Source organism: Acipenser ruthenus, chromosome 46 (genome assembly GCF_902713425.1).
Source record: "Acipenser ruthenus chromosome 46, fAciRut3.2 maternal haplotype, whole genome shotgun sequence".
Lineage (NCBI taxonomy): Eukaryota > Metazoa > Chordata > Actinopteri > Acipenseriformes > Acipenseridae > Acipenser > Acipenser ruthenus.
Genome location: NC_081234.1, coordinates 8,540,124 through 8,561,875, shown reverse-complemented (window position 1 = coordinate 8,561,875; position 21,752 = coordinate 8,540,124). Strand labels below are relative to the sequence as shown.

Here is a 21,752-nt window from a genome sequence, read left to right as displayed (position 1 = left end):
AGAAAAAAAAGAGTCATTGCAAAGAACAAAGAACAATCAGACACAAGGAAAAAAAGGCTGGTCAGAAATGTCTAGACAATGTGGGGAAGCTATAAAAAAGGCCAACAAGATGCTCGGATATATTGTGAGAGGTGTTGAATTTAAATCAAGGGAAGAAATGTTAAAACTTTATAATGCATTAGTAAGACCTCATCTAGAATATTGTGTTCAGTTCTGGTCACCTCTTTACAAAAAGGATATTGCTGCTCTAGAAAGAGTGCAAAGAAGAGCGACCAGAATTATCCCGGGTTTAAAAGAAATGTTGTATGCCGACAGGCTAAAAGAATTTAATCTGTTCAGTCTTGAACAAAGAAGACTACGTGATCTGATTCAAGCATTTAAAATCCTAAAAGGTTTTGACAATGTCGACCCAGGGGACTTTTTTGACCTAAAAAAGAAACAAGGACCAGGGGTCACAAATGGAGATTAGATAAAGGGGCATTCAGAACAGAAAATAGGAGGCACTTTTTTACACAGAGAATTGTGAGGGTCTGGAACCAACTCCCCAGTAATGTTGTTGATGCTGACACCTTGGGATCCTTCAAGAAGCTGCTTGATGAGATTCTGGGATCAATAAGCTACTAACAACCAAACGAGCAAGATGGGCTGAATGGCCTCCTCTCGTTTGTGAACTTTCTTATGTTCTTATCTGTGGTGAAATGATCGGTACAATCAAACAGGCTGTCTGGAAGTAACTGCATGCAAACCTAGAGATCTCTTTAAACTAGTAGGATACCAGACAGCATTTAAAAAAAAAAAAAAACATGATGCGGGACCTACATAGTGTATGGAAGTGGACACAAGGTAAGACTGCAGGAATTATTTCATTAGCTTCAATCCCTTTAAAGAGGAACATGTGTTCTGTGTGATGTACTGCTAACATCCACTGGGGGCGCTGGTTAATGGTTACAATGTGGTGTACCAGCTGTGCATAGAGAAAAGACCTCTAATGAGGTCACAGGGAAGACTTACATTTCTGAGCTTGAACAAGTCACCAGTAGGGGGTGTGCTGATACTCACTCAGAATAAGAATTTATCGACAGGTATTACATAAACCCATTCATTAAATGTGCTGATTTCAAAACGAGACAAGCTGTCCTTCCCTCACCTTTACAATCGAGTACCAATCAATGGCAATCTCACCCGAGGACGGAAATGTCACTTACGGGCCTCGGTGCAGCACTAAAAATGCCAGCTCCCCGGATGAGAGGAAAATTGGCTTCCAGTCGGCTTTTAAAACACCATTGATTGGTACTCGATTGTGAAGGTGAGGGAAGGACAGGTTGTCTCGGTATTTCAAACCCACAGCCAGTTTTATTACCTTATGAACTTGTGAGCCAGGTGTTGTACAAAGTGAAAGATCTCATTCCAGTGGTCCTGAACACTTCCTGATCTGGAAAGACAGTTTAGAAAGTCCTGTCAGCTTTACAGAGCTGGGGGAGAGAGGGGAGGGAAGGGGAGGACGAGGGGAGGGGGTACTGCAGGAGAAAGAATATGAAAACCGACAGAGTGAGTGGGTGGGACAGTTAATGTTGCCACAGATTCAGGTCTTCACAGTTCTACCTCCGCTCAACGCTACAGGGACTGCATATGAAGATTACAAATTGATATTTGTTTCCCAGTCAGGTATTTTAATGTTGCATGGCTGCAGCACTATAGCGGCGACCCGCACCGACATGCTGCTTGTTTGCAATACCCTTATTCGCCCACAGGGGGCGCTGACACAGTGTTTTGCCTCTTGCATGGTGCAGCTGTAAAACATGGTAACCCTCCAAGTGGCAGGTAAACTGTCTGCATAGGTGGTCCTAGATGCTGGAGTTAAACTGAAAACATCACATGTCTGCTTACAATGGACTGCCAAATCTTAACTCAAGGGAGTCCTAGATCAGTAAACCAATAAACTATATACATTATTATTTTTAGTTTATGTAGCAGACGCCTTTATCCAAGGCGACTTACAGAGTCTAGGGTGTGTGAACTATGTATCAGCTGCAGAGTCATTTACAATTACGTCTCACCTGAAAGACGGAGCACAAGGAGGTTAAGTGGGCAGCAGTGTGGAGTAGTGGTTAGGGCTCTGGACTCTTGACCGGAGGGTCATGGGTTCAATCCCCGGTAGGGACACTGCTGCTGTACCCTTGAGCAAGGTACTTTACCTAGATTGCTCCAGTAAAAACCCAACTGTATAAATGGGTAATTGTATGTAAAAATAATGTGATATCTTGTAAGTCGCCCTGGATAAGGGCGTCTGCTAAGAAAGAAATTATTATTATTATTATTATTATTAAGTGACTTGCTCAGGGTCACACAATGAGTCAGTGGCTGAGGTGGGAACCGGGGACCTCCTGGTTACAAGCCCTTTTCTTTAACCACTGGACCACACAGCCTCCACATAAGTCAGTGTAAACATTTTTGTATGTACAAAAAAGGTTTAAATGTTAAAAAAAGTCAATAATAATGATTATTTCTACCATGCTATCTGCCATGAAGAATGCAGAAGCGGAAACACTGTAGCTCATCATTATAATAGCGATTTTAATTATATAATTATATATATATCCAATTGTAAATATGCCAATGGCCTGAAATGACCTGAGTTTCTGGAATCTCATAGTGCCCCCCCCCATCCCCCAACCGCAGTGGTTGAAATAACACACTCTAAAAACATGCCACAAAAAAAAAACATGTCCAAAATCCGCCTTTCATATCTGACCTCAAACATGCACACCTCCGACAGTGGCTGTCTCTCCTGTCATTCGAGCTCTGGGCACAAGTCTACATTTCTTAGTGCTGTGGTTCATACAGAACTTTTAAAAGAAGCTTGATAAATGTATGGGGAAACGTTTCGACTGGAACTCTTTTGGAATGGCATTGCATTTCTTAAGCTTCTATTAAACACAGACCTTGGAAAAGTTTACCACAGCATGTGTACACTTTATTTTTGCAATTGTGCTATGCGTTCCCATGGCAATACTTTGGGAAACATATAAGGGAAGTTAAATGGATTGGAATAGGATGCCCTACAGCAGTGCTTCCCAGTGCTGGATCACAAGATCCATTCCAGTCCAGATATCTCTTCCAACTCATTTAGGACTGGAGTGGAAGAAAGCCTTGGACTGGAACAGATCTCAGGGGGGCCCGAGCTGGAACCGTTGAGCTACGATCTGCCAAGCAAAAAAAAAAGTCCCTACATTTTGGAAAATAGAAGCGTCCGCGCAGGAGGTAAACACAGCGATTATACAAAGGAGATGGATACTGGAAATGACAAGAAAATGATGCAGCCCCGCGGGCATGAGAGAGAGAGAGAGAGAGAGAGAGAGAGAGAGAGAGAGAGAGAGAGAGAGAGAGAGAGAGAGAGAGAGAGAGAGAGAGAGAGAGAGAGAGAGAGAGAGAGAGAGAGAGAGAGAGAGAGAGAGAGAGAGAGAGAGATTATATATATTAGCTCAAAGAGCCAGCTGCCCTATATATATACACACACACATTATTACATTGTATGACTAAGGGCTAATTTCAGACTATCTAATGCTACTTTAGTAAGGAAGTCTCAGATTAGTGTTATCGGGAGTCTGGGAATCCAGCCAGAAAGACCCTAAACTAAATAAAGCGTTCCTTGGAAAAACAATCCAAGCTCAGCGAGGCGCAGGTAATCATGATCAGTTACTGTGTAAACACAGAAGCGTTGCTACTGCAGGGTGCAAAGGCAGTGCAGCTGAAACGCACAGCGCTACTTATAATTGAACTGAAAACTGATTTAGGAGAGATTGAGAATTGGGACTAATCAACGATTTCCTGTTGAATCGATTCCAGAATTAGTTGACAATGGCAGCATCGCGGCATCGAATTGGAGCAAGTCTGGTTAAGTCATTGTGTCTCGTGCTTATGAAAAAGCCAGTTGCTGTTTTTTTTTTCTTTCAAATTTTCCATTGTTATTATGGGATGTCCCCCTCTGTAGAAAAACCAAATCCTGCATCTTAAAAACATCTGGAATTAATAATGGAGAGAGAGAGAGAGAGAGAGAGAGAGAGAGAGAGAGAGATTGCTTTTCAAGTTTCTAGCTGCTTTGGGATTTTAAAAAAAATCTCTAACACAAATACAAAAGCTTTTTTTTTTTTTTTTTTTTACCAGATATATTTTTAATTTAACAGTTAATATTAACAATTAACAATTAAAAACGTTATTTTCTGCTTAGCTGACAAATTAACCAATGCAAACACACACATTTTGGTATGTTTTAATGATTATACAAGCAGCAATCCATATATTTTCTATAGCTTTGATCTCTACTTTTGACCAATCAAATATTTGTGCCAATTAACCCACCAGAACAAACTGCTGCTCCAGTCACACAGACCTCTTGCGATATCATGCTGGTATACATGCATCATCACACCTTGCTGTCTAGCACTGGGATATATATTTTGTAAAATTGCAATGTAAAGTGCAAAGGAAATACACAAAAAAAGCATATTTATTTCAAATGTATGGTTAAAATCCCTAAAAAGAAAACAGACAACAGCATGGTTTTCACAAGGGACAAAACAAGAACGAGTAAAGTGATTTTTTAAAATGATTTTTTATATAATGAGGCGCTATTGTTGGTTACCACTTACCAAATTCTCAATGCATTTTTTAAACTCAAAATTGTAATTCAAAACACCAAATTGCAATCCCAAAACGAATAATAAATGAACTAATTATGACTAAAATCAAAGGTCTTGATTAATGGTCTGGTAACTGTATTGGGTCCATTATGCTAATAACATTTTAAAGCTTGGAGAATCGAGCCCGAAAAAAAATAAAAAACGATTTTGCAACCTGGTTGTTAAGTGAAGCAGACAAACGTTTCGGGTAGCGTTTTCCATCAGCGTGAGGCACTAGCCGGACTCGTTTGTTCGCTTGACTTCTCTTCACCTGGTTATCGTTACTGTTAAACATAGTGAACTCACTTGTCGAGGACGAAGTACAAATCAAATCCTCCATAACAAGAAGAACCTGCTTCTCTTCCACCTTCTTCTTTGCTCTGTCCAACAAAGGTGAGCAGAAAAACAAAAAACAAGCAACATTTCAACACAGACTTCAGATCATAACTCCCCGGGCCAGCCATCACTCCAATGAGAAAAACTCAAACTACAACAACAACAAAAAAGGTAAAGTCAGTCTTTTTCTCCTTCTTAAAAAGTTTTTCAAAAAAGTTTTTGAAAGTTTTCAAAAAGTTTCCAAAAAGTTCAGAAGCTTTTCTGCTGCAGCCATCAAATGATTTGAAGGATTTTTTTTTTTATATCCTTTAGGTCACAAGATTCAGGAATGGTCCCAAGGATGATGGAGACACACTTTATTTTGTCGTTGCACAAACTCAAAAAGGCTCTTCTGGTAACTCGGGGGGTGACAAAAAAAACTTTTTTTGCGTCAAGCAAGACTTGCGCTACTTTGCTCGGCTGCAGCCGAGCGAGCTATGTCACTGTGTCTCGAGCCAAACTATTTCCCGAAGTTATTCTCTTTAAAGACCTAATCTAATAAAATCTAAAGTGTCCCTAGATTTAAAGACGAAAACAATGTGTAACTACTGTGCTGCAGTGCCATCTAGTGGCACGATGTTGAACAGCAGGATTCTTGCAAACAGCACTAGCAAGCTGTTTAAGAGGGTCTCTGGACCCAACAGCTGGGATAGGTTGAAAACCAACACTAGGGGTATATGATGTTATGTTTTAGTTAGTATTGTTAACTGGGGAAAAAGGACATCTTGTTTGTGTAACGTCTGAGGCTGTCTCTGCAGGGGTTCAGGTAATCTGATTAATTCCCTGTCTCTATTAATACTAGTGGCACCTATTGTATCTAAACAATAAAGTGGGTTATCAATCAATCAATCAATCAATCAATGGTAAACATTGTTATTTTCTTTTTAAATATACTTCCCATTCTCTTTAGTACTTTGTTCCGTAATGCAGTTACATGATTATCTTTCTGTGCAAAAGCCGACTGCATTCATTGTGATGCGGTGATAATTAAATCATATTCAGCCCCTGATTCACACGGTATTATGAGGCTGCTTATCGTGTGCTTTCTCCTTTTCAATGGCTTCCATTAACAAGTGTGTTGAACATCCGAAATGTTGAATAATCTCAAATAAAAATCCAATGTTTAGCTCCCATGCTTCAGCATCAGCGTCAGTCGTCATTATTAAACATGTAGAGTCATTTTAGAGAATGTTTTATTTGTTTAGATTTTAATTAAGTGATGCGTGGACCAAACAGGCAAACAAAAAATTAACTTTTTAATGTTATTACAACAGGATCAATCGCACTGAGTCACAGTGGATTTAATAAAATAAGAGGTTTACCACTTTTGCTGGAGACTGCTACAAAAAGAATGAATTCTTAGTCTGAACACATTTTAATATAGCTCTGGTAAGAGAGCACAGGGAAGACCACATGTGAAAAATCAATACAAACGTTTGTAAAGCTCCATGTCACAATTCTGCGTTCTGCTGCAGTGTTAAAAGCCAGTACCGTGCATTTCAAAACCACAGAGAAACAGTTTCATTGTTTGAGAATCGTTTATTTTAACCAGACATTGTACAGGACCTCTGAGATGATCCATTTTTGATTGATGGAATTAGTTATTAATTTAGCGATTGATATTTCAATGAGAAAATACAGACAGTTCAAATGTTACGATCAACACTAATATACTGAGCCATGGACAAAGAACACATGCAAGAAAAGCAGCTTTGTTAACAAAAATATATAAAGAAACAGACATTCCTTATTGTATAAAAAGAGTTACAGTGCACCCCGTTTATAAGAATTACTGATATAAGAATCAACCGCATATAGCGATCAAAACCGCGGGGACAAAACCACTCCTATACCAACCAATGTAAAATACTGGGCTTGTAAGAATCAAGCAATCCGCTTATAAGAATCATTTCGGGGCAAACTGACTGCAAGCAACAGATGCTTCAATGCCGTGGTGGTCCTGACAGTAAAATACTGTACTGTAATGTCATTTTAATTCAAAGGTCATTACACGTAACACCGCAGGGCAGGTAAACTAGGCACCCTCACGAGACGATCGCTTCTCAAGTATACTGTAGTAAAATAGGATTCTGCAGCCTTGAGTAAACAGAATCGTAATCGTATAACATGCTGCTTACCCACGAAGTCTTGTTTTGATGTGTTGTCCTCAGTGATTGAGCACCATTGACATTTGTATTACTGTATTTAAACTGCTGATGCGCGGAGGCACGCTTTTGCTAATTGTAATCATATCGGTCCGCTTTGAAGAATCAACCGCTTATAAGAATCAAATATTCCAACCTCCACCTAAAAGCTTGAGACGGGGTTCCTAAAAAAAACCATTAGTGTCGCTTTAAACGCAGTGAATACTGGGGATATTTTAGATTCCAGCTTTCATTTTTGATTTAACTGTAGCCTCGTGCCACACATTCTAGCTATAGCAATGCAGGCTACCAATGCAGGCTCTGCTGGGTGGGCTGAGAGCTGGTGCTTCTCAATCTGCACTCAGAACAACAACAATCACCTTTACTGCTGTACTTGTGACAGAGTGTTATATTTTTATAAATGGCTCATTTCAGCTGACAGATTGTTATTTTTACATCGGGGTATGGTAGCCAAAAAGCAGGGTGGAGAGGCTCAGTGAATGTGGTGTTGAATCTGTGTATCAGAGTCATAGTGCCAGAAACATCATAAAATGATACAATTCCACAATTAAAGTCCAGGTACACCCCTATCCTGTTGGAATGGGGTGCAGTTAATGCAGTTTGTACGTTATTGTGCCAGGCTGAGAATCTTGACAAATCCCAAAACAAACTCCAGGACTTGTCATTTTTTCCCAGACAGCTGGAATTTACCATTCCTTTCCTGCTGATTCCTTTAGATGCGAATCCTATAGAAACCCCTGTCCCACTCCACTCGATTTCCCAGTAACAGCGAGTCCCAAACAAACCCTCTTTGCACAGCACTTGCCACCACAAATCAAATCTCTCCGGGTGATCTGGATAAGACTGGGATCCATCCACGCATGTCACCTTTTTGTTCTCCTCTGACAGTACAAGCACATTATGTGCTGTGGTGGAGTCCAGCGTGATCTGAACGGAATCTGTTGGAAGAGAAGTGTACAGTTACAGCCCTCCGAGAGTAAACACTTCAATCATAAACTACAGAGTAAAGCTTCTGAGAAACCAAGTCAAGTAGAGCAAGTAGCGCATCCATCATTACGCTGATGAAGATCCTAGCTGAAACATTGCATTGCCATGCACATCTTTATTCACATCAGACAAACCTTGCAGTGTCTGTATCCTTAACTTTAACCTGTTTAGTGAAAAGAAAATGCATTTGTTATGTTTTTAATAATATATATTCTTTTCTTCAAATAAAGCACAGGTGATGGTGGTTTTGGGGTAGATGGTTTGAATCAAGGAGGGAGGAAGGGGTGTGAAATTGGGTAAGGATGGTCCGATTTGATGGTTTAGGCTTTCCAGTCTAGTGAGAAAGAATGAGGACTGATAGACTTTAACTTCAGCCATGTGAAGATGGCAGTTAGTTTACAGAATGTGTTCAACATGGAAATACTTGTCAGGTAATAATACATCTTTCTATAAAAACTACACACAAGACTTGCATAGAGAATGGAAGTGCAAGACAGACAAGATGTGAAGATTTAGGGTTTGAGGAAAAGGAAAACAGCCTTACATTTCAAGAAGTCCCCTCTGCTCCTTGGCTCTGGATGATTGTAAACATCGACTTTGTTCACTAAATAAAACAATTAAAAAAAAGTTTAAGATTTGCAATTCTGATTGAGGCAGCAATATAAATAACGAATCACACTGCCCATGCATTTCATGTTAGATTGTAAGTGACAGTGCTACCCACTGTAGTGGAATACAGGTTTTGATTTTAATGGAATTGTATAACGCATGAATGTTTTTCTAATGATATCTAGCACAGGAGGGATGTTTGAAAAAAAAGAATCAGCACAAAGATCCTGCACGTTGTAATAAATCATCTGGGCATTCACACCTCAATTTCAATTAAAATGTATTTTATTTATATAGCGCCTTTCATTTCAATCTGGGGGCATTATAACTGAATGCACTTTCTCCACTCCTTTTCAATTAGCTGACCTTATAGTGCGCAGACGCTTAAGACACATGAGGTTTATACTGTTCAATATAAGAAATAAGTTCATCAATAATTCCTTAATCAGTTTGCCTACCGGATACAGTTATTTTCATGAGCTCCCCCTGACAGATGGCCACCACTTGCTCTTTGAGTTTAGATACAGCTTCACCAACAGCATCTAAACTGATATTCTCATTAATCATAATGATGGAAGCGTCCTGGGCTTCAGAAGCTGCAGAGACAGACTGGAAATTCTAGAAAGGGAGACAAGATCAAACAGATTCATCAGAAGAAAAAAACAAATGGAATTCATGAATACCTGCTGACAAAGCACTTCCGAGTACGAGCAAAGAGTAGCAGCACACCCCTAGTTATAATAAAGCAGAACTGCCCTGGAGGCCTCTAGCTAATGAAAATGCACGTCAGCTGCGATTCTTGGAATGATCTTGTAAGCTACGTCACTGCGGAGGATTACCTGTAGGAAGTGTATGTGATCCTCAGTCTTTGAAAGGTTCTCCAGCCCAGCGTTGCTCCTCTTCAGCTCAGCGATCTCCTGCTCCAGCTGCTGGATCTGCGCTGCAGTCTCCGTCTCTGTGGCTTTCTCTTTCGAGTTGATCAGCTCAAGGATCTCAGCCTGGGTTTGCTCAATGGAGCGAATCAGCTCAGTACAGGCCTTCTCGACTCTCTCCTTGCTGCTCAGTGCAGATCTCTGGTTGAGGAAAAAAGTGCATGAAAAGGTGAGACCCTGTGTGCAAGTTTGAAATGTGCAATCTGAGATGATAATCAGGGATCCTGTGGGGAGTACCTACCTTCAGAGTCTCCACAGCCTCTTTCAGAGCACAGAGTTTATTGTCTTTCTCTTGAATTCGCTTCATTATTTCCTTCTGCTTCTCCCCCATTGGTTCTGTGTGTAGAAACAGTGTGGCACAATTAGATGTAACACACCTGTACACAGCACACACAGAATCACTGCTCTGTCATCAGTTATTATATTAATATAATCTCTAATGCTTGTTATAGCCATGAACCGTACAGCAAGTTGCTCTAGCCCTCCCATTCTCCAGCCCCTTTGCATATCTTTGCCGTGACAATGTGCAGACTTGATTTTCTAATAGCACCTGATACAGTGACCAGTGCCGGTAACACAGGAACTACTGAGATCAGAGTTCATTCTGTCTATTGCCATAGACACAAAACACACCACCTTATAAAGACAATAGAATATAAATTAAACATGGAACACCTGTTTACCCACAGTGCTGTACTGCAGGATGTAGCAAAAGAGAAAATAAACTATATTCAGTACAATGTTTATGTTTTGTTTAGTTGTGTTATAAGATGTAAAAGCCTCACCTGTTTCTCGTTTCTCTCTCGTGCTGCCGAGACAGTAGTGTGATTGTGGTGTGTTTCTGCATCGGTACAAGAGACACAGATGCACGCCTGGTCAGTCTGACAGAACAGCTCCAGAAGATTCCCGTGCTCTTTGCAGAGTCGGTCTTGAAGGTTTGCCATTGGCTCAGCCAGCTTGTGTCTCTTCCATGTTACAATTTCATGGTGAGGGGCGAGGTGCGGTTCACAGTACGAAGCCAGGCACACTAAACAGGACTTGGCTGCTTTCAGCTTCCTCCCGACACACAAATCATAAGGAACATCCTCCGCTCCTGCAAAAGGCCGAGCAGCCGAAGAGAGCCCGGTCCTCTTCAGTCTCTCCACAATCTCGGCCAGCAAGTTGTTTCTGTGAACGGCAGGCCTGGGTGTGAAGGCTGCTCTGCACTGGGGGCAGGTGTAGGAGCCGCTCTGATCCCCCAGATCCCAGCAGCTCCCGATGCAGCCCATGCAGAAGTTGTGCCCACATGCAACGGTGACTGGATTCTTGAGGATTTCCAGACACACCGAGCAGGTGAACTGATCCTCTGTAAACAGCTCTGCCGAGGCCATTGTTTTTCATCCAGGGGCACGGGCTCTGAAGAAACGAAACTTAAACAAGCTGCTAACTCACTTCCTGTAATGTTGCTGGAACCAGTTCATGCAGGGCAGGGCTACAGCTTGCTAGGGAGGCGGGACTCAGAGCTGAGTTGTATATTCATTTCTGCTCCCAGATTGCACTATTGCCTTAGAGGAAGTTATTCATGTAACAATTGTAGGGGCTTTACATATATAGGTATTGGTGCAGGTGAATAGAAGCAGAACCCTTTTTAACCCCTCTTAGATTCTTGCCTGTCTTCATAAAACTATAGCCCTCTGTATCCATTTTCTTGCACTTGCATGTGGGCATGGGTGCAGAAAGGCTTTTCAGTGCCGGGCCAGCTGAGAGAATTTAAACACTGAGCTAAAGATTGAAATAAACCCTAATCCAAATCCTAATTTTAATTAAGGTTGGTGTGGCAGGGCAGGGGTTTGGCAAGTGTTTTTATTATTATTATTATTTTTATTTCTTAGCAGACGCCCTTATCCAGGGCGACTTACAATTGTTACAAGATATCACATTATACATTATTTCACATTATACAGGTATCACATTATTTTTACATACAATTACCCATTTATACAGTTGGGTTTTTACTGGAGCAATCTAGGTAAAGTACCTTGCTCAAGGGTACAGCAGCAGTGTCCCCCACTGGGGATTGAACCCACAACCCTCCGGTCAAGAGTCCAGAGCCCTAACCACTACTCCACACTGCTGCCCCAGTTTTTGGAACTTTGTAGTGAATAATGCCCAGACTACAACCTTTATTTTGGCCCTTGTGCCGTTGGTTTGTCTTCGTTGTTTGTTTAATAAACATGTGCAAACCGCGCTTGAACTGCAGCTTCTGTCTCTAGAGGGCGCTATCCCACTTTAGACGCCACTTGTGACTGTGTAGCATCACGGCCCTGGCTGGATACTGGCAGGAAAGAGACTCCGAGACAGAAGCTGCAGTTCAAGCGCGGTTTGCGCACATTTATTAAACAAACGACAAAGACAAACCAACACGGCATGAGGGCCAAAATAAAGCTTCTTTCTTTCTTTCTCAGCCCGTGCGCTCACAAGCTGCAAGAGAGAGCTCTGTGGCCGTACTTCTCAGGTGTAAGAAAAAAAGTCTAATTGCAAACTCAAACAGCTTGCCAAGTGCTAGCCAGAAAAGTACATCAATGAGTAACACGCTTATGGTTTAAAGGAGTGTTGAGAACTTTTTTTTTTTTTTGAGGGGGGCTGTGGGAATTGTGAAGCCAAGTAAGATGACCATATGGCTCCGTGTTCAGTGAGACAGTTCAGGCTGTTCAACTCACAACCCAATGCATTCTGGTACTTTTTACCTGTCACCCCAATGCATTCTGGTACGTTTTACCTGTCTCAGGTACCATTCTTGCCTTTAAGAGAAGCAGGACTACGCTTACCCGAATGCACTGGGTTGCGAAGCCCGAACTGTCCCGCTGAAAACTGAGCCATATGGTCACCTTAAGCCAAGGGATCGTCCCATATTTGGCTATTTTCCCTAACAGCTGAATTTTTCAAGCAAGGTGCATATTGCTTATTAAACTGTCCACTAGGAGGCGTGCAAGCTGTAATCTATGCCTCCTGTGAAACTATACCTGCAGTGCTGAAATCGTTGGTTAGGAAGCGTGTAAACAACACTCGTACTCAGCTTTTAAGAAGTATTTATCGGCATGGTTTTAAAAGCCGATTTGAAGCTAATATCTCTCTCATCCTGGGCGCTGGCATTTTCACTACAGTGCTGTCGTTTTCATTATCAGTTTATGGCTTCGGTATGGCAATAAGAAATGCCAGCCATCTGGACGAGAGGAAAATTAGCTTCAAAACAGCTATTTTAAAACACTGCAGAACTTAATCACTATTGATTGGAACTCAGTTGTAAAGGTGAGGGAAGGACAGTTTTTCTCGTTTTAAAATCAACACATTAATGAATGGATTTATTTAAAACCTGCCGATTTAAATACTTCTTATACGCTTATCAGCACACCTCTACCTCAGCAGATACAAAAAAAAAAACACAAAAACCCTGAGAATTACACTGAACATAGTGAAAGTTCTGACGCAAGTGTGGAAACAGTAATGTATGAGAAAGTCAACCAATCTACAAAGACTGTAATAAAATGAAAGCCAGGTGGGTTTCGAATTCAGGTTTATTGATTGTTGGCAGGGTAAGAGCTCTCGGTACACAGAGGGGAGTCTCTGGCGTCATTGCCAGCCTCCGACCCGCAGATTACAGAGGGCAGGACTCTGAGGGGTCATTGATATTGAACGCCTTGAACCCGCAGCTCTCCTCGTCAAACAGCAGCACACAGTCTTCAGGGACCCTCTCCGGCCTCGTCACCCTGGGGTCGAGGCAATTGAAAATGGATTCAGACAGGAAGGAGAAATTGGGGGTGGAGCGGCTGAGATTAAAAATGAAGGTACAGTGCAAGGGTTTATGGAAATTCCGCCTCCAAGATATAGCTAAAAATGAATTATTTTCTATGGAAGTGGTTTCACCTTTTGATAGAACCGCCACAGTGGTATGTTTTCAGAAATATAAACTGGTGTGTTATTATTTTCCCCATGTGTATCAAACCCCATTAATGTCCTTATTTTTGCGTCCATGTTCTGTCTCCAGTATGCTGCGTAGCATTATGAGGTGTAATAAATGAAGGAGATCTGCTTTTATGAATTTGTATAGTATGTGTGTTCTGTACACTATGTTTTAATATGTATAGCCTGTATGATTATTTAGGATTATGTGTTAGTGTGTTTTAGATTATAAAGCACTTTGAGATGTACTGCATGAATTGCGCTACATAAAATAAAGATTATTATATTATTATTATTATTATTATTATTATTATTATAAGATAACAGAGACCCTTGTTCTTCATGATACAAAATATGAGTGAATTCCAACACACTGAACCCCCCCCACCCCCAATCTATTAGTAAGTAAAGTATTTTTTTTTTTTTTAAGAGGGTTTATAAACACTCCCTTAGGTTCACAAAACCAACAGACCCTGTTTATAACAGCTGGGGGAAAAAAAAAAAATTTCATGAACTGAAAATTTAATTAAACCAAACGGGTTTAACGCGGTCCTTAAGAAAATATTCCTTAAAAACGTTCCTTAAAAACAGTCCTGACAGTTTTGTGAACGTGGCCCATTGGCCGTGTATTCACTTTAAATAACTCGCAAGTTAAAGCTTTTCTGAAGCTGTGTTTCTTTTTGCTTTTACCTTACGGGAAACACAGTTCAACAGATCGTAAAACACTTCACAGGAAGCAGGGGGGAAAAGAGCATTCCAATCTAATGACAGAGGGAGAGAGCATGAGGCTTACTCGACAGGACAGCATCGGAACCCGCCCCCCTCACACAAGCACTCCATGCAGTCCCCAGTCCTCCACACCGCACCTAAGGGGTATGGGGTGCTGTCAAAGGGGTCCGTACAGTGTGTGGGAACCACATACTGACCATCTGCAGGGAGATACAGCACAGTTACACAGCAGCCTCATACACAGAGTAACGACCCCCACCACAGTCAGCGAGCAGTCCCCCCCCATGGTTATAATGTGCATTCACCGTAGTTCAGCATGCCAAATTTGCACAGTAAACGGTATCATTTGTCGCCTCTCATAATGCTGAACAACATACTGAAGATTGACGACGTTGTTTAAAAACAATCCGAACTTAAGGACCGTACCTGCGGACATTTCCATGCTGGCGAGACCCTCCAAGCACTGTGACTGGCTGAGGTGAAGGGCAGCACACAGGAGTAGTGCGCAGGCCAGGAATAGTTTCTACACAAGACAAGAATCAGGAGGATTAGCCTGATCAGTGACACACAGAGACACACAGAGCACCCACATACAGAGACACATTCACACAGAGACACACAGAGCACCCACATACAGAGACACACATTCACACAGAGACACACAGAGCACCCACATACAGAGACACACATTCACACAGAGACACACAGAGCACCCACATACAGAGACACATTCACACAGAGCACCGACACACAGAGACACACAGAGCACCCACATACAGAGACACATTCACACAGAGCACCGACACACAGAGACACACAGAGCACCCACATACAGAGACACATTCACACAGAGCACCGACATACAGAGACACACATTCACACAGAGCACCGACATACAGAGACACACATTCACACAGAGACACACAGAGCACCGACATACAGAGACACACAGAGCACCGACATACAGAGACACACATTCACACAGAGACACACAGAGCACCCACATACAGAGACACATTCACACAGAGCACCGACATACAGAGACACACATTCACACAGAGACACACAGAGCACCGACATACAGAGACACACATTCACACAGAGACACACAGAGCACCGACATACAGACACACACATTCACACAGAGACACACAGAGCACCGACATACACAGACACACATTCACACAGAGACACACAGAGCACCGACATACAGAGACACACATTCACACAGAGACACACAGAGCGCCGACATACAGAGACACACATTCACACAGAGACACACAGAGCACCCACATACAGAGACACATTCACACAGAGCACCGACATACAGAGACACACATTCACACAGAGACACACAGAGCACCGACATACAGAGACACACATTCACACAGAGACACACAGAGCACCGACATACACAGACACACATTCACACAGAGACACACAGAGCACCGACATACACAGACACACAGAGCACCGACATACAGAGACACACATTCACACAGAGCACCGACATACAGAGACACACAGAGCACAGAGACACACAGAGCACCGACATACAGAGACACACAGAGCACCCACATACAGAGACACATTCACACAGAGCACCGACATACAGAGACACACATTCACACAGAGACACACAGAGCACCGACATACAGAGACACACAGAGCACCAACATACAGAGACACACATTCACACAGAGACACACAGAGCACCGACATACAGAGACACACAGAGCACCGACATACAGAGACACACATTCACACAGAGACACACAGAGCACCGACATACAGAGACACACATTCACACAGAGACACACAGAGCACCGACATACAGAGACACACAGAGCACCGACATACAGAGACACACATTCACACAGAGACACACAGAGCACCGACATACAGACACACACATTCACACAGAGACACACAGAGCACCCACATACAGAGACACATTCACACAGAGCACCGACATACAGAGACACACATTCACACAGAGACACACAGAGCACCGACATACAGAGACACACATTCACACAGAGACACACAGAGCACCGACATACACAGACACACATTCACACAGAGACACACAGAGCACCGACATACACAGACACACATTCACACAGAGACACAGAGAGCACCGACATACAGAGACACACATTCACACAGAGACACAGAGAGCACCGACATACAGAGACACACATTCACACAGAGACACACAGAGCACCGACATACAGAGACACACATTCACACAGAGACACACAGAGCACCGACATACAGAGACACACATTCACACAGAGACACAGAGAGCACCGACATACAGAGACACACATTCACACAGAGACACACAGAGCACCGACATACAGAGACACACATTCACACAGAGACACACAGAGCACCGACATACAGAGACACACATTCACACAGAGACACACAGAGCACCGACATACAGAGACACACACAGCACCGACATACAGACACACATTCACAGAGACACACAGAGCACCCACATACAGTGACACACATTCACACAGAGACACACAGAGCACCCACATACAGTGACACACATTCACACAGAGACACACAGAGCACCGACATACAGAGACACACAGAGCACCGACATACAGAGACACACATTCACACAGACACAAAGAGCACCCACATACAGAGACACACAGAGCACCCACATACAGAGACACACATTCACACAGAGACACACAGAGCACCGACATACAGAGACACACATACAGACACACATTCACACAGAGACACACAGAGCACCGACATACAGAGACACACAGAGCACCGACATACAGAGACACACATTCACACAGAGACACACAGAGCACCGACATACAGAGACACACATTCACACAGAGCACCGACATACAGAGACACACATTCACACAGACACACAGAGCACCCACATACAGAGACACAGAGAGCACCGACATACAGAGACACACATTCACACAGAGACACACAGAGCACCGACATACAGAGACACACATTCACACAGAGACACACAGAGCACCGACATACAGAGACACACAGAGCACCGACATACAGAGACACACATTCACACAGAGATGCACAGTCACACAGAGCACAGACAGAGATGCACAGTCACACAGAGCACAGAGAGAGAGACAGAGAGACACACAGCACACACAGAGCCCAGAGCACAGACAGAGAGACACACAGCACACACAGAGCCCAGAGCACAGACAGAGAGACAGAGAGACACACAGCATACACAGAGCCCAGAGCACAGACAGAGAGACAGAGAGACACACAGCACACACAGAGCCCAGAGCACAGACAGAGAGACACACAGCACACACAGAGCCCAGAGCACAGACAGAGAGACAGAGAGACACACAGCACACACAGAGCCCAGAGCACAGACAGAGAGACAGAGAGACACACAGCACACACAGAGCCCAGAGCACAGACAGAGAGACAGAGAGACACACAGCACACACAGAGCCCAGAGCACAGACAGAGAGACACACAGCACACACAGAGCCCAGAGCACAGACAGAGAGACACACAGCACACACAGAGCCCAGAGCACAGACAGAGAGACAGAGAGACACACAGCACACACAGAGCCCAGAGCACAGACAGAGAGACACACAGCACACACAGAGCCCAGAGCACTGACAGAGAGAAGCACAGTCACACAGCAAGACACACACAGGAGAGAGTTTGTGAAGCCGTGTTTATTATGTGAAAGCGGCGTCTCGGTCTAAAACCGCAGTATTTTAAAAGTATATTATTATTTTTGTTTGAACTGTTTGATTTGGCTATTGTGTGTTTGTGTTGTTTTGTTTATTGTGTTATAATTAAAAGGGCGCATTTGCGTTTTAATCTGCCGGCTTTCTGTGTCTTCTCTCTCCCTGCCAGTAACACCCAGGCCGTGAAAACACACGCACGCACGCACAAACAGATTGAATTTCACATGTTGTATAGAGAATACATTTGATGCCTGTGGCCATTTTAAAGCTACATTCTTGTTGAATCTAGAAGATGAAGGTAATCTAATCGTTCTTACCATTTCTCTTTAGCAGCGAGACGCGGCAGCTTCTCTGTTTCAGCTTCAGCTCCTGTTTGGTGGCTGGGACGAGCTTTTATTCGTTCAGGAAAAAACATTTTAAATTTTTTAAAAGGACAAACATATTTAAAAACGTTTCTTTAAAGATTCTTGTCCAACAGTCGACTTGGCACTGGGCTGTGCCGCCTGAGCTCTCTTTCCCCTCCCATAAAAACAGTAACCTTCTTTCTCACGTCACAGGCGTGTCTGGGTCCTGTCAATTGAGGTGTGTGTTTGTGGAAGGATTAGGTGACACAGACAGAAGCTTAATTCAATAAACTCTCGTGCCTTTAAACCAAAGGAGGTCAGGGTTATAGATTAACCCTCACCCTTAACCTTAGAAAAAAAGTGGTCACTTCGGGATTCGGCCAAAGCAAACCTTGGCGAAAGTCAAATCGCCAGACCACCTGATTGCAAGCAGGGGAAACTTATTTCCACGGGCACTGAATAATTCCACGTAACACCGGTACATTTTTGACTGACAGGCGAGAATTAAACAGTTTTCAAATTATATATATATATATTATGTCTCAATCCTAAAATTCTAGGTGATGCAAAACCTTTTGGCCACAGCTGTAGGTTATTCTTTAACTACAGGTCAGGCAGATAGTAAGCATGTGGTCATGTACTTCTGGTCACTGCACTGTCGCGGTGGCAGATCTTTTTGCAGAGGACCTTGCTGTAGCTGTAGCATTGCACCACACTTTGTACTGTTTCACTCAGCATATTTATGACAGCTGTATTCCTGTTAGCTGTAAACACATTATAACCCTTTGATTTCCAAATTACGAAAAAGAGGAGATGGAACCAGTGCTATATTTTTCTCAATGTCGATACGAAGTGATGTCACCTGCTTTAAAAACCCCAAAGGAATTCCATCCTTCCATCCTATGCAAAAGTCTGTTCAAAACAGTGACCATACTTAATGGTATTCTTTTCCTTCATCAACTTTTTAGAAAACGGATACAGCTGGATATTTCAACTCCTATATTCCCAGTGAAGAAGTATATCATCGAGTTATAGGGCTCCGTCACCTGAATTATATAGCTGCGATGTTCGGTTTTAGTTTTGCTAAATGAACATTTTTATCATGCATTATTAATATAAGTACTAAACACATAAGATGCTCTGCAGAACACTCCGCAGATATCTAATTCCAATTTTTTGCATCAGCTGTCAGCCTCTGTCTGTGAACTTCATGCTGATATCTCACCGTACACAGTGCTATAACACTACAATATATTAACAATCTGCCAGATAATATTAACACAATAAAGACCAGGTTTGAATGAGTTTGAGGCTTTATTGAATACACACAGACTAGAGAAGAATGACAAGCTCAATACACTGCAGTCTTTCTTCTGTGGCTCCCAGCAGGAACAGCTCTATTTCCCAACAGCTGCTAAAACCGGGCAGGACTTGGTACGGTCATTCTTCTTAAACACGTTGTATTTGCAGTTCTCCTTATCAAACTCCATCATGCAGTCGGGAGGGATTTTGCGAGGCGTGCTGTACCTAGAAGTGTCACAAGAGGAATGTTTTCATGTAGACAGAACTCAGACACGTTTGTGATCCAAGCAAGTTATATGTTTCATTAATAACCATTTCATCAGAGTAACTGTAAAGGGCAGAGGTGTGCGATGGATTCTGTCCCCTGTCGGTGAGATACGATGAGGTTAAAAGCTTTATAAGTGAATGCAGATGAGCCTGGCTCTTTTGCATAGCGGTTAAGACGCTTGCTTGCAGTGCACAGGGTTGTGCCCAGACTCCCCCCCCCCCCCCCCCCCCCCGTTACATAACCATTAACCTTTCTCCCCAACAACAATCTGTCTCCCTTGACTATAAATAACATTGATTTCCTTTCTTAAATCTATTACAAACAGCCGAAACGCGTTACTTAATATGATATTGCAGACCTCAAGCAAGCTGGTCTTTCAGTGTGTCGGAACCCAGATGTTGGGCTGATAAATGCGGTTGATATTAACAGCAGCGTGATAATAACAGAAGTGGCTTACGCCGTGCAGCAACCACCGCAGGTACAGTCCATGCAATGGGAGTTCCTCCATTTCGAACCAAATGCATGTTTTGTACCATCGTCTGTGTCCACACAGTAGGGAGGAGGCTTTCCATCTGGAGAAAAATGCAAGCTGTCATATTAAAATAGCCCTGATAAAAGTGTTTTTCTTTGTGCACAGTAATGCATGCTCCTCCCACAGCTATAGTCAGCGTTTACCACAGTTTAACATGACTTGTAATGTTTTTTAATGTGTTTTCCCATTCCTCTCTGTGCTGTGCAATGCTTACCTATGCTCTACCATGCTTGCACTGTGCTTTTTTTAAAACTTTGCTATACTTTTACCATGGGAAACCGTTACAATGGAAGTAGCTTCAAATGTCACTATAATAACATTTTTATATTTCCCTGGTTCTGGATTTCTGTTGACTGTTTCTTGGTGAGCTAGTCTAGATACTGAAGTGTCATTTACAGCTTACCTGGTGTCATTTCCAGCTGCTTCTTATAGCAGAAAGACTGACTGAGGTGTAGGACAGCACACAAGAACAGGGAACCCACCAGGAACTTCTACAAAAGAGCACAGGAATAAACCACTCCGTGTTATTCTTTTAATTATTTCCAGATATGTTGTATGCTACTGTGGGTGTTCTGGGTGTTGTTGTTTGATCTTTGGTCAGTATTTGACAAGCTTGCTAAACCATCCGAGCAAACAAGCTTCCCACGTCCCTGCAATCACACTCCGGTAATCTTTTCCGCGTCTGCATGTTAAAATTCAGTGGCAAAATACGCACTAGCTATTACTGCAAGCTGTGCTCGCTAGCAACTCCTGTCCGGCGTAAGCGGGCCTTATAGTTAAAAAATAACCGTACTTGGAACTTTTTAACTTAGTCATATTATATACAGATACACGTGGTAATTTGCACTGTAATTTTGCAGTTTTCCAATAGTTATTATACTATGCCTTTACCATCATTTACAATGCTTTTCCATGTTTAACACCACACCATACCTCTCTTGTGACAAAATTGCACACGGGAAGATTCTCAAAAGCATCAGGTAATTACCGTTAAGGTCGTGTTCCAGTACATTGAGAAACAGAGCTTACCATGTTGTCGGTTCTTCGTGGTCTTCAGCTTCTGTTTTGACTAAGCGGGACGTGGTCGAGGTTTTATACACTCGCTGAACACCCCGTGGGTCAGCACCCCGTGGGTCACTGGACTCTGAAAA

The 21,752-nt window shown here is 42.7% G+C and overlaps 3 protein-coding genes across 3 annotated transcripts in view; all 3 read right to left on the bottom strand.

Moving 5' to 3' along the window:
• The window catches only part of LOC131720961 (anthrax toxin receptor 1-like), a 33,992-nt gene extending 28,849 nt beyond the window's left edge, over positions 1–5,143 (bottom strand). Inside the window, exons 1-2 of the mRNA XM_059013540.1 lie at positions 4,986–5,143; positions 1,361–1,432 (exon numbers count right to left, since the gene is read on the bottom strand). Of these exons, the coding sequence (XP_058869523.1) occupies positions 1,361–1,432; positions 4,986–5,143 (230 nt within the window). The remainder of the gene's footprint in view (positions 1–1,360; positions 1,433–4,985) is intronic.
• Positions 5,144–6,573: 1,430 nt separating this feature from the next.
• Positions 6,574–18,896, bottom strand: LOC117397854 (tripartite motif-containing protein 16-like protein). The gene is made up of 9 exons (XM_059013541.1): positions 18,473–18,896; positions 14,842–14,938; positions 14,480–14,615; positions 10,526–13,493; positions 9,989–10,077; positions 9,655–9,888; positions 9,274–9,433; positions 8,751–8,810; positions 6,574–8,157 (listed from the first exon to the last, which is right to left on the bottom strand). The coding sequence occupies exons 4-9, from the start codon at positions 11,115–11,117 to the stop codon at positions 7,625–7,627; spliced, it is 1,668 nt and encodes a 555-aa protein (XP_058869524.1). The 5' UTR covers positions 11,118–13,493; positions 14,480–14,615; positions 14,842–14,938; positions 18,473–18,896; the 3' UTR covers positions 6,574–7,624.
• Positions 18,897–19,800: 904 nt separating this feature from the next.
• LOC117397856 (beta-microseminoprotein J1-like) lies at positions 19,801–21,752 on the bottom strand. Its single transcript, XM_033996778.3, has 4 exons — positions 21,631–21,752; positions 21,005–21,092; positions 20,527–20,641; positions 19,801–20,026 (listed from the first exon to the last, which is right to left on the bottom strand). Exons 1-4 carry the CDS (start codon positions 21,631–21,633, stop codon positions 19,897–19,899), a joined length of 336 nt encoding a protein of 111 aa, XP_033852669.2. The 5' UTR covers positions 21,634–21,752; the 3' UTR covers positions 19,801–19,896.

Bases quoted from the DNA above. Each gene is read 5' to 3' on its own strand.
- LOC117397854 (XM_059013541.1), bottom strand. From the start codon at position 11,117: ATGGCCTCGGCAGAGCTGTTTACAGAGGATCAGTTCACCTGCTCGGTG. The intron at 10,078-10,525 runs TTTTACATCTTA...ACACAGAACCAA, and splicing joins AAACGAGAAACAGGTGAGGC to TGGGGGAGAAGCAGAAGGAA. The intron at 9,889-9,988 runs GTAGGTACTCCC...TTCCTCAACCAG, and splicing joins AGGCTGTGGAGACTCTGAAG to AGATCTGCACTGAGCAGCAA.
- LOC117397856 (XM_033996778.3), bottom strand. The intron at 20,642-21,004 runs GTAAGCTGTAAA...ATTTTTCTCCAG, and splicing joins GCAGCTGGAAATGACACCAG to ATGGAAAGCCTCCTCCCTAC. The intron at 20,027-20,526 runs GTAAGCCACTTC...TGACACTTCTAG, and splicing joins TGCGGTGGTTGCTGCACGGC to GTACAGCACGCCTCGCAAAA.